Source organism: Bemisia tabaci, chromosome 9 (genome assembly GCF_918797505.1).
Source record: "Bemisia tabaci chromosome 9, PGI_BMITA_v3".
In the NCBI taxonomy this organism is placed as follows: Eukaryota; Metazoa; Arthropoda; class Insecta; order Hemiptera; family Aleyrodidae; genus Bemisia; species Bemisia tabaci.
The window spans coordinates 18284820-18296200 of NC_092801.1; the positions used below are offsets into that span (position 1 = coordinate 18284820).

Genomic DNA, 11381 nt, shown 5'->3' on the forward strand with positions numbered 1-11381 from the left:
ATTTTTTTATTCCTAAATTTCAGACTTCCGAACATCACCGATTGAGCGACGCATCTTTCTATGATCCAATCTCAGTGGGCTCATCTCGACGTTCCAGCACTGCCAGCTCTAATATGGGATTCGGCTCGCAAATGGTGTGTACTTTGTTTTATTCCTTACATTCCAAAGAGAGAGAATTAGAAAGAAAAGAAAGACCAGTTACCTGAGGGGTTGTTCATGAAATACAAAACTCTGTAGGGAGGAAGGTAGATCAAGCAGAGAGTCATGCTATTTTCTCGTTACATATTTTAGGATACGGAGCTACATCACCAACGCGTTTTGAGGAAGGAAAAATCCAATCTTAGCACTATGTAGCGTTTGAAAAGCCCGCGAGCAAGTCCGGAAATCAGTTTCAAACTTGCAAATGTTAACTTAGAGGTAGATTACCTACGTGTGAGGAGACTACATGCTGATGAACTTTAGTTGTACCAGTGATACTAGCAATTGGGAAATTTATGAAATAATTTTACTTCTCAACTAAGTGGAAACATTTTTTTAAAATTTATTTTTAAAAGAAAATAATTTTGTACAGCAGAAAGAACAAAAAATGAAAAACAAAAGAAAAAGCCTCTCAATCCAGACAAAATGAGAAGAAAGTAAATGATTTGAAAATGCAGGCACATTCACTTTGTAAATAATAGACTGAATGCATCACTAAAAAGTCTTTCATGCTCTCATTTCAGAACCCAATGTGGTCCTCATGTGCAACCACCGTCCTTGCAAACAGCACTGCCAGTGGGGTTGAAAACAGGCGCATGTCTGAGCCTTGTCAACCTGTTTCCGCTCCATCGATGATGCCCAGACCTCGGTCAGCCTCACTCACAACCGATCACCCGAACCAAGAGGTCATTTTGGACTCGTTTGATGACGAAGCTATAGAGAACAAGCTTGTCCTTCCCGATGAGGTGCTCAATTTCCTCCATGAAAATCAGGTGATTATTTTGCAGAATTTACCATTTTAAAGATCATGCAAACTGTACTTGTTCTCTTTTTTGCACAGGAGTCCTACCGACTTTTCATTAGCTATGAAAATAGTTCCATCATTAAGTAGCAAATAAATTTTATCTTCAGTAAAGGTTTATTCTAAATCAAGATAACGATTACTAACAGTTACATCAATGGAATGAGACGTATTTCCTTTAAATGTTTACCAACTCACTGTTCATAATTTTTTTATCAGGGTGACAAGTTATTGAAAGTACGGAAAAATCGGGGAATTTTGGGCAACTATGAAATGTCAGGGACTTTCGTTGCAAAATCTTGAAATTTTTTCCCCTAGTCAAAATATTTAATTTTTACTAATGCTTACACACACAGGCTTTAAAATTCAGAGCTTCTGCCTCATAATTCTCATTTGTTGAATTTTCTCAATTTTAAAAAACTCTACACTTATGTTTTTTGTGAAAAGCATTTTCAAGAGAAATATGGATGAAAAAGAAGCATTGAAAAGTTACAGAGAAATCCGAGAATTTTGAAATCCAAGGCTTGTCAAGCTGTTCATAAAATGAAACCTTCCTCCGTAGTTACTATATTTTCTTCTTGTTTGGTTTTGACAGGTACCGCAGCCTTCTCCTGAGTCCATGAATTGGCAGATAAGAAGTCCTATGAGCCAAATGAGCACGATTTCTGAGTCAAGTGCAATGCCGCAAAACATGGAAAGCTCCATAGATACTAGCAATTATAACGCCGCCCCTCAAATGAATCCCACTGTTGGCGGACAGATGAACTCCAACGTTAACGGTCCAATGTCTTCAGGCATGGGTAGTCAACATAATACGAGTAATCAAATGCATGCAGGGCAGATGAATCCACAAATTTATCATAATATGAGCAGCCAATTGAATGCTGGCGCTAATGTTCAAATGTATCCAGTAGTCAACAACCAAATGAACCCTGCCATGAATGGTCAAATGGCCCCTGGTCCAAATAGTCAAATGAACCCAGTAGTAAGCGGACAAATGAACACCGCGGTCCCAGGTGTAAATAACCAAATCAATGTAAATAATCAGACCATGAATGGACCCACCGTGAATGTTCCCATCGGGCAAACAAATCCTCAGATGAACCCCACCGCCAATGGTCCGTTGAATCCTCCTGTCAACGGTCCGATGAATCCAGTAATGAATGGACAGATGTCTTTCGCTGGCGCTTCTCCCTTAAAATATCCAAACAGTAGTTCCCCCATGAGTCACCCAAGTAACCATTCACCAATGAGTTATCCGAATAGTCATTCTCCAATGAATCACCCTCACTCGCCGATGAACCATCCGCATTCACCCATGAACCATCCTCATTCCCCTATGAATCATCCTCAGTCTCCGATGAATCATCCTCATTCTCCAATGAGTCACCCATCTAATGCCACAATGAACCATCCTGGTAGTTCCTCAATGAACCATCCAGCAAACCCTCCAATGAACCACCCAGCTAATCCCTCCATGAACCACCCAGCTAATCCCTCCATGAACCACCCAGTGAATTCTCCAATGAACCATCCAGCGAATTCGCCTATGAACCATCCAACAAATCCACCCATGAACCATCCAGCAAATCCCTCGATGAACCATCCGAACCATATCGCAAATATGAATATGGCCATGCACCCCTTAGGCAATCAAAATTTCCACTATAATCAAATGATGAACAATTCTTTTGTGCCAAACATGGCGGGTCAACATGGGTTTCATCAAAACCACTTGATGCCCAACGCACAGCAAATGCCTCAGAATAAGTGTCATTCAATTAGTAAAAATATTCCCCGAATAACATCTTATCAGTGATCTCTTTTGGAATAAGCCTATTTGTTGGGCAGTAAGTAGGTAATTTTGTATTCTTTCATTATGGTGCCTTAATTTTTTTTGTCAAATTCTTAGATAGTAAGCAAATTAGGGTGGCCGCACAGTTTGGAACTAATAATGGTGCAACCAGGAAAACACTTCTCATGACCTAAAACGTCCATCTACCTTCTCAGCGATGCCTGTTGATCTCAAAATGGTTCATCCTAGAATGAATGTGTTACGTAGCCACAACAGGATGTTACGGACAAAGCTATCGCTTTAAGTTTCAAGCAAACTGGTATGTTCTGAAACTTAAATGGAGGTGTTTTTTTGTGACTGTACCAAAGATATCACGATGTTTTATCATCATGTAAGTTCTTGTGGGCCATCTGTTCTCTCTTTACTCGGACAATATCGTCAGAGATCGATATGTTATTGTTAGAGAATACTCATTCTTCTGTATTTGTCAAATGATAGATGAAGAATTATCAGCAAAAACTGCATGATAATTTTGCCACTCAACCGGTTATTGATTTGACTTCAGATGTTCATGTTTTCCGGTGTGTTTTCGGAGTTGATTCACCGGTTTTTACTTGAGATTTTTTTGAATGTGCCCGGTGCGCCCACCTATCTTTTGTAATTTGATAATTTCATATGGTCTTTGATCGTGCTTTAGGAACAGAACCTCGCATTAAATAGGAATAAGATCAAATTTTTACTTTATATAGCTATGTATGTATGTAAGCATGTACCTACTGTTTGGGACTAAGTCTGATTGTGAATATTGTATGTTCAACTTTGTAGATTCTATTGTACAATTGCACAGGTGTAAAAAAACTGATTTAAACGATGGATTTTCTCGAATGTTTGAGCTTGAAATTTGATATTCCTCAACAAAGAGTCATCTTTTTTTTTTGTTAAATCTAAAATTATAAATGAAAAGGAGATATGTCGTGGCTTTAAATTTTAAAAAGACTGAAATTACTCCTCAAGTTTTAATGCCTATTCCAGTTTCAGGGTAACTTTTCTGTCACTTTCTACCACAATCCTTAGACTGAATGCGGATTGCAAGTCAGATTTAAGCTCTTTAGTCTTAGAAATATGTAGCCAAAATGCACCAAAATATTACCTAAATGAAAAAAAAAGTGCAAGGCCTCAACTCTAGTAGAATGTCAATAGAGCATCATCTTTGAGTACCAAATTCTCACTCAAACCTCTCGCTGCAATCAATGTTTTTCATTATTCAGGCATTTAATTTGTGGCAAACACGGAAGGTAATTAATGTGAGCGACTCTTGTCAAGGTTGCTCTTTCAAGCTGTATTTTAAAGACTGTCAAATTTTACTTCTATGCCTTGCATAGAAGTTTATTATTTGCTTCAGGGCAAACAATTTTGGGTGAAATAAATTAATCAATGAGAAAGTTGATTAAATTGCTTTTTGTCTCTAAATTCTGCCTGTTTGTCTCAGCATCAACTATTTTAGATCACTAAGAAATGTGAAAATCTGTATGGATAATAGTCGCTTTCTGTTAAATGAAATTTTGTAAACAAGTTATATCCTAGAGACTGACTCAACTAATGACTGAAATTTAGTATAAACGAAGTAAAGTAAGGGTCCAATAGCCATGCATTATTTGATTTCTTGAATGTTTTGTTAGATCTACAAAATGAGATGCTCACATGTCAATGGTGAGACTGCAGAAACTCTATCTATGTTTGCGACGTTGCAGGCTTCCTGCAATACTTTATTTACACATGGGGAACCAATAGGCGTAATTTCTCAAGAACTTTGGATGTGTTTCTTCCCTACAAGAAAAATATTCTGCCAAAATTTATAGCCGTAAAGTTGGCTGGACCTATCCCTTTAAATGGTGAAACATAGGAGGAGATTTTGAAAAGCTGCAACGGAGATAGGTATTTTTGAAGTTTCTCCATGGATCTGCAGGAGCACTTGATTCTATGGAAAGTTCACTGACTTTCTAAAGTTAGCTTTCTGAGTTTATGGAGGTATAGAATTAAAAACATTATACTGATATCCTTTGTATATTTTATCATGCTAAATATTTATTTTTTTGTGATCTCTCTGTATCTTAGTGACAGTTAAACTATTTATTGAAAGACTTGGTGTTAATCTTTTAGTTGCCACATTGATAAAATTGAAAGTTCGATTGCATTTTGCTGATGGGGCAAACTACCATCAATTATCATTCTTGAGCCTTTGGTCCTTTTCAAACTATTCAAAGCGTGGTTTTTCAATCCTCCTTGCCTCCCTCTCCCCCTTTCAAAATAACTGTTAAGTACACTTAAATGCGGCAAAATAGATCTATTACCCACCTTGTCATATTAAAATTAGCCCTCTAAATGTCTGTTGGTGGATTCAAGGCACTTGGTGGTATTAACTAATTTTAGTTCTTAGAATTCATAAGGTCTGTCCTCTTTTTCAACTTTTACGAGAAGTTCACATGACCAAAGCATCCCAGCATTTGAAGTTCAGCATCCCATCATTGTATTATTTGCTCACTGAAAATTCTGTAGCACAACCATCAATATTTTCCGGCTTATTACTCTCATCAACGGCTAAAGTCGAAAAATGTGTAACTCAGATTGCGACACTGTAAGTCTCTGCTGAAGTTCTATTTTATTGAAGGGAAAGTAATCAACAGTTCTTATTGAAATTTTTCGATTCGTTTCCTACCAGAAAATAAAAAATAATAGGATATTTCTCAATGTTCCGATTGAATTGGTCATTCTCAAAATTACATAAGTTCTAAAAATCAAAATATGAAAAAAAAAAACCAGTGAAAACTGTTTTAAATTACCCATTCTAAAGATCTAGGCGCTAAAATACTAGAACGATTTATTAATCAATCACTTTCTAAATTAATTTAAGATTTAGAATGAGACAAGTTAGATATCTAGTTTCTAATGTTTTTCTCGCATTTTCATTTGTGGTGCTTAAGTATTTTTGAGAATAACTAATGCAATTGAGTTACGTATTTTTCACATTCAGTCCTTGATATTCTGTTTGAAACGCAACTATCTACAAGATGCTCATGGAGAAGGACCGACTCTAAGTTAAGGATTTGTTAGAGGATCAGAGCTCACTCATTTTTAATCAAAAATTGTGATATACTAATCATCTGTCGTTAATTTGTTAGATGGACTAGGTATTAATTTTTAAGTATAGATTGTTGTATGTTGGATCTCTGGATGTTGTAAATTGTAATTATTCATACTTTTCAAAGTACTATGTCTCCCTGATGAGAAGCAAATGCCCCCTCTCTCAGATGTTTGATGAAGGTATCATCCTAAGTAAAATTTCATGTCAGATGACTTGGTATTGTCTTCTCAAATTTGCCGCTTTAACCTTCTTTTTTTATCCTTTTTATACATATTTTGTACCTTTGAAATACTCATCTAAGATTCTTTTGTATCTATGTTTCGTTTGTCTCAGTTATTCTATCTTTTGTAATTAATTAATTCAAAATAACGTGATGAAGATGTTAGTTTGTACCTAAGTTGTTTTTGTTTGTATTGTAGTTGCTTTATGATGTTACATATTTGTTCAGATATATTAGTTATTTGTAAGACAAATATTTTGATCAGTATTTTGGTTTGTGTGACTGACACAAAATAATTTCAAATTTGATTCGATTTATAAAAATAAAAATTGATCTAAATTCTGACTTGCGTTCAGGCTCATTTCTGTGTATTTTCGTTTTGGGCACCTATTAGATAATTTTCAATCTTTTATGATGAGATGCCCAGTCAGTTTTCCTGGAATTATCCCTAAAATTTTCAAAATAGTTCAACATCTAAATCGAGGCCCTTGAAAGACTAAGTGCATGAGTTCAGCCTCTTTGCTTTCAAGCAAAAAAAGGTTAAAGTTTTGGACTCTATTCTATAACCGGGCAGAATCATTCTTGATGAGCTTGCAAATGGGGGAATAATCTCCTACATCCACAAAGCAAATATTTTCACCTTATCATTTATAGAAATGGTCCCTAAAAACTACAATCTGGTTTTTTATACGTTTGCCAAGTTTTTTTCAAATAATCGATACAATAGTAGTACCTCAACATCATACCAGTTGTTTTAGCATTTTTAGAGGCATGGAAATCATTTTGATCCTAGAGCAGAGTTGCTAAAAGAAATTTCATCGAATAAAATTTCACAAGAAATTTCATGTAATTTCTTTTTTCCCCATGAAATTTCTTAAATTTCATGAAATTTCTTTTTTCCCCATGAAATCTCTTGAAATTTCCTCATGAAATTTCTTCCTATAATCTTTCACGAAATTCTTAACTCTATCCTAGAGTAAGGTAACTTGCACATTTGAGGGTACCTCTAGAAGTGAGTTAAAAATCTGAAAACGAGAGCTCTAGCCATGGGCAGATATGTTGGGAGAGCGGGTGGGCTGGCCCCCATAGAAATCTACTCGGCCTCTACAAAGAAATGTAAGGAATTTTGCTACGTAAGTGCGAGACTTAACTGTCACTTTTGAAATTGTAATCGGATCAACTGGACATATTTATGCTGAAAGGAACTATGTGCATAGGGAATAAGTACGTGCAACATACGTAGTTCCTTTCAGCATAAATACGCTCAACTTTTCGATGAGAACAGCTCAAAATTGCTTTCAAGACCATTCAATTTTCCAAAATTTACCGAGCCAATCAGAATACTACTCATAGCAAAACTCAGGGATGCCGCAGAAATCAGTACTGCCTAAATTGTATTACTCGAATTTCCTTCAAAATTCGGCTAATCTAATTTTAATAAACTGTCTTGGCTTTTACAAGAAAATTCGTCTTATTTCAAGAGAAAATCGGAGAAGAAGAGATTCTCGATTTCTGGAACAGAGTTCCTGATTTTCCCGGAATTTTTCATGCCTCGAAAAATTTTATAATTCCCAGTCGAGCCATTTTTTAAAACATCCTCGTATAAAAATTACCCATTTGCTTAATACAATCCTAACTTGAGCTCACATTAACTACACTTTTACGACTGCAAAAATGACACAGAAAACCTGAATAGGCTAGCCTGGAAGCTACTTCAATGTTCATACTTCATATTCCGTTGCGTTGATAAGGCGCAATGATACAAATATTCGTACTCTCCGGAATGCGGGAGGTATCACGCCACAATTGAAGGCGTTTGCAAATCTGTCAAGTTTCGATATCGCGACAGTCAGTCGTGACGCATCTTGTTCGGAGCACAAGATCGATGGAATAACGGATCTTAAGAGTTAAGGTGATTCGATGGGCGCCATATTTTGTGTCAGAACGGCATGCGAGATATCGCATCAATTCACACATGCAAAATCTCCATTGAGAAGAGAAAGTGTGCTTTCCCTGAATAAATTGATCTGCCTTTTAAACCTTTGGATAAGGATCGATAAACAGGGTGTCCGCAACGAACAACGAACACCTCAATAATCGATTCTTTACCATGGCTTCAAATGGAGGAATATCGATTATTCACGCCTCGCCACCGAGAGTGGCTCTCTCGTCTCGTCCCTTCTCTTCTTTCAATAGATGATGTTTAAGTAATTATTATCTGAATGCTAGTAATATTTAAAAGATAGCACAAAAAAGAGAGCAGAGTCAAAGTTAAAAACAAAATCGAAATTGCGTAGTTATTTCGCCTGAACCGATCTCTGAGAATTTCCATGTGGAAAAATGAGCTCTGGAGCACACTTTCTCTTCTCAATGGAGTTTTTGCATGTGTGAATTGATGCGATATCTCGCATGCCGTTCTGACACAAAATATGGCGTCCATCGAATCACCTTAAGTTCTTCTTAAGATCCGTTATTCCATCGATCCTGTGCTCCGAACTAGATGCGTCACGACTGACTGTCGCGATATCGAAACTTGACAGATTTGCAAACGCCTTCAATTGTGGCGTGATACCTCCCGCATTCCGGAGAGTACGAATAGTCGTATCATTGCGCCTTATTAACGCAACGGAATATGAAGAATGAACATTGAAGCAGCCTCCAGGCTGGCCTATTCAGGTTTTCTGTGTCATTTTTGTAGTCGTAAAAGTGTAGTTAATGTGAGTTCAAGTTAGGATTGTATTAAGCAAAAGGGTAATTTTTATATGAGGATGTTTTAAAAAATGGCTCGACTGGGAATTATAGAATTTTTCAGGGCATGAAAAATTCTGGGAAAATCAGGAACTCTGTTCCAGAAATCGGGAATCTCTTCTTCTCCGTTTTTCCTTTGAAATAAGACGAATTTCCCTGTAAAAGCAGTCAGTTTATTAAAATTAGATGAGCCGAATTTTGAAGGAAATTCGAGTAATACAATTTAGGCGGCACTGACTTCTGCGGCATCCCTGAGTTTTGCTATGAGTAGGATGAATAGGAGTGTACTTTGCAATTCGGAACTATAATTTCTGGCTTATCTGTAAAAAAACTCATGTGCATAAGGAACCTAATGGTACATAAGTTGATTCTAACTAGAGCCAGGGATTATAGTTCCTAATCGCGAAATGTATTCAATTGTCGCTTTGGTTCGGTCTAAAATCCATTCTAAACCTCACAAAATTCTTCTAAATATCAGACCGTATCAGAAAATTATAAAAAAATGTATTGGTAATATGGTCGTCTCCTGGACGAAGGAACGTAACTCCAATCTGAGGTTGCCAAATTGACTCAAACAATTGATTCATTTTACAATAATGTACCCGTGCGGTTTTTATCTAAAGTTTTTCAAAATTTTGCGCGAAATCTGAGGAAAAATCAGTAAAATTTTCAGTTAGAAAAACCCAAGATTGTCCTGATTAATGTACAATTTGCGAAAGGAAATTTGGCAACACCGAAATGTAGTTACGTTTTTTCGCGGGGGAAACTGGCGCGCGCTGCGTGAAAAGCATAGAAGCGCCTTTCAAGACCGAATAAGGATACTTCATGCATTGATTGCTTTGCGCGTTTACAGCACGGTGCGCGCAAGGCATAGTGGCGCCTTACAACTCTGCAAGATACTGCATGCGTTGCGCGTATACCACGGTGCGCGCTCAAGTCGTTGAGAAGTCGCATTTCCTTGGCATTGAACCTATACTGTCGCAGTTACGGCATTGAACAAAGTTACTGCTGCCCAGGCGCCTTTGCACCGATGAAGTAACTATTTCTGATTTTTATCCTAACATTCTAAGCTATCCGAAAAATGCTTGGGTCAGTTGGGCTGGTCGCAGAATCGTGTTTTAATGGTTTATTCTTGCAGATCAACTAAAAAGAATAAGATCTGTCCAAACAGCAACTTTCCACGTGGGAAGTTATACGAGAAATCAGGCCTTGAAAAGCTCGTTTATGACGTCATCCACCGCGGTAGTAAATTAAATACCATATTATGCACTACTGCGGTGGATGACGTTAAAAACCCGTGTTTTTAAAGGACGATATCTCGGTTAATATTCAACGTAAAAAGTTACTGTTTTGGACAGATCTTCTTATTTTCAGCTAATCTACAAGAATCAAACATTAAAAAACGATTCTATTACCTACTAGCGCAACTGGTCCATTCTTTAAATGTATTACAACGTTGACCTTTTAAAATATGGGCTTTGACCCTGCACTTTTTGACCTGGGAACATTTTCAGAAAAAAATTTTGGGAGCGTATCATCACATGTTTGTTTAAAGGTTAAAAAGAAATCAAGTCAGAATTATACATCAACTTTTGATCAGTTCAGAAAACGGCGTGGCAGGACCAAACGCTTGGTAGGAAAATGTCTTCACATCCAATCGAGGAGCATTCCGGAAAAGGGGCACATACGCGTATGTGCCCTTTTTCCGGAAATGGCAGAAACGGATTCCTCGCATCCTAATAAACCAATGTCCCGAGTTTCAGCTTAATTGATCGATTTTTGGAGCTAGGAGACCAAGTTTTGTGAGGCTAAGTCAGGCGTATTTCATCTATTTGCCCCTGGGTTCGGTCGTCGCGACGCGACGTTGAGGAGATAGCGCGCAGGGCGCAGGCAGGCAGGCAGGTGATGGGTACTGATATAAGTAAGGATCCCTCACTACAGATGAATCGCACTGATTCTACTAATGAATGCAATATCATCGGGTTGCAGTGATTGTCTACGTGTTGCACCGGCGACACGTGAAATTTTGTAATTATTAGTGATTCAATTTTTAATGGTTTCTTGTGGGTTTGAATTTTTCGACTTTTTCGCGTGTTTTGCTGTATTTTTTATTACAATGATCGAAAATGATCCACTTGCACGTTCGCGATCGAAATTATGATTTATGTTCATTTAGAAACTCGTTAAAATCTTAAAAATTTAGCTTTGAAAGCCAAACCTATAACCACCGGTCCATTTCCGGAAAAAGGGCTCATAACGGAAAATTTTAAAAAATTTCTCCCACAACAGGGAAAGAAGTGAAAGTTTTACTAATTGTCGTTATTCATTCTAGGGTGTATGAACGTTGATATGAGTGCCCCAGTTCCAATGTATGTCATCATCAGTGCCAAGAAAGTAGGAATGAAAACATCAAATGAGTTTTTCTCACAACTTGTTTTTTCGGTATGTGCCTTTTTCCGGAAAGCTCCTCAATTTT

General features: G+C 37.2%; 1 protein-coding gene across 1 annotated transcript in view; it reads left to right on the plus strand.

Annotated features, from left to right (window-relative positions):
- LOC109034825 (uncharacterized) overlaps positions 1–6508 on the plus strand; it is a gene marked incomplete at its 5' end in the record, with an annotated part of 31480 nt that extends 24972 nt beyond the window's left edge. Inside the window, 3 exon segments of the mRNA XM_072303944.1 lie at positions 24–134; positions 723–971; positions 1596–6508. Coding sequence (XP_072160045.1) covers positions 24–134; positions 723–971; positions 1596–2819 — 1584 coding nt within the window.
- Between the last annotated feature and the right edge of the window lie 4873 nt (positions 6509–11381).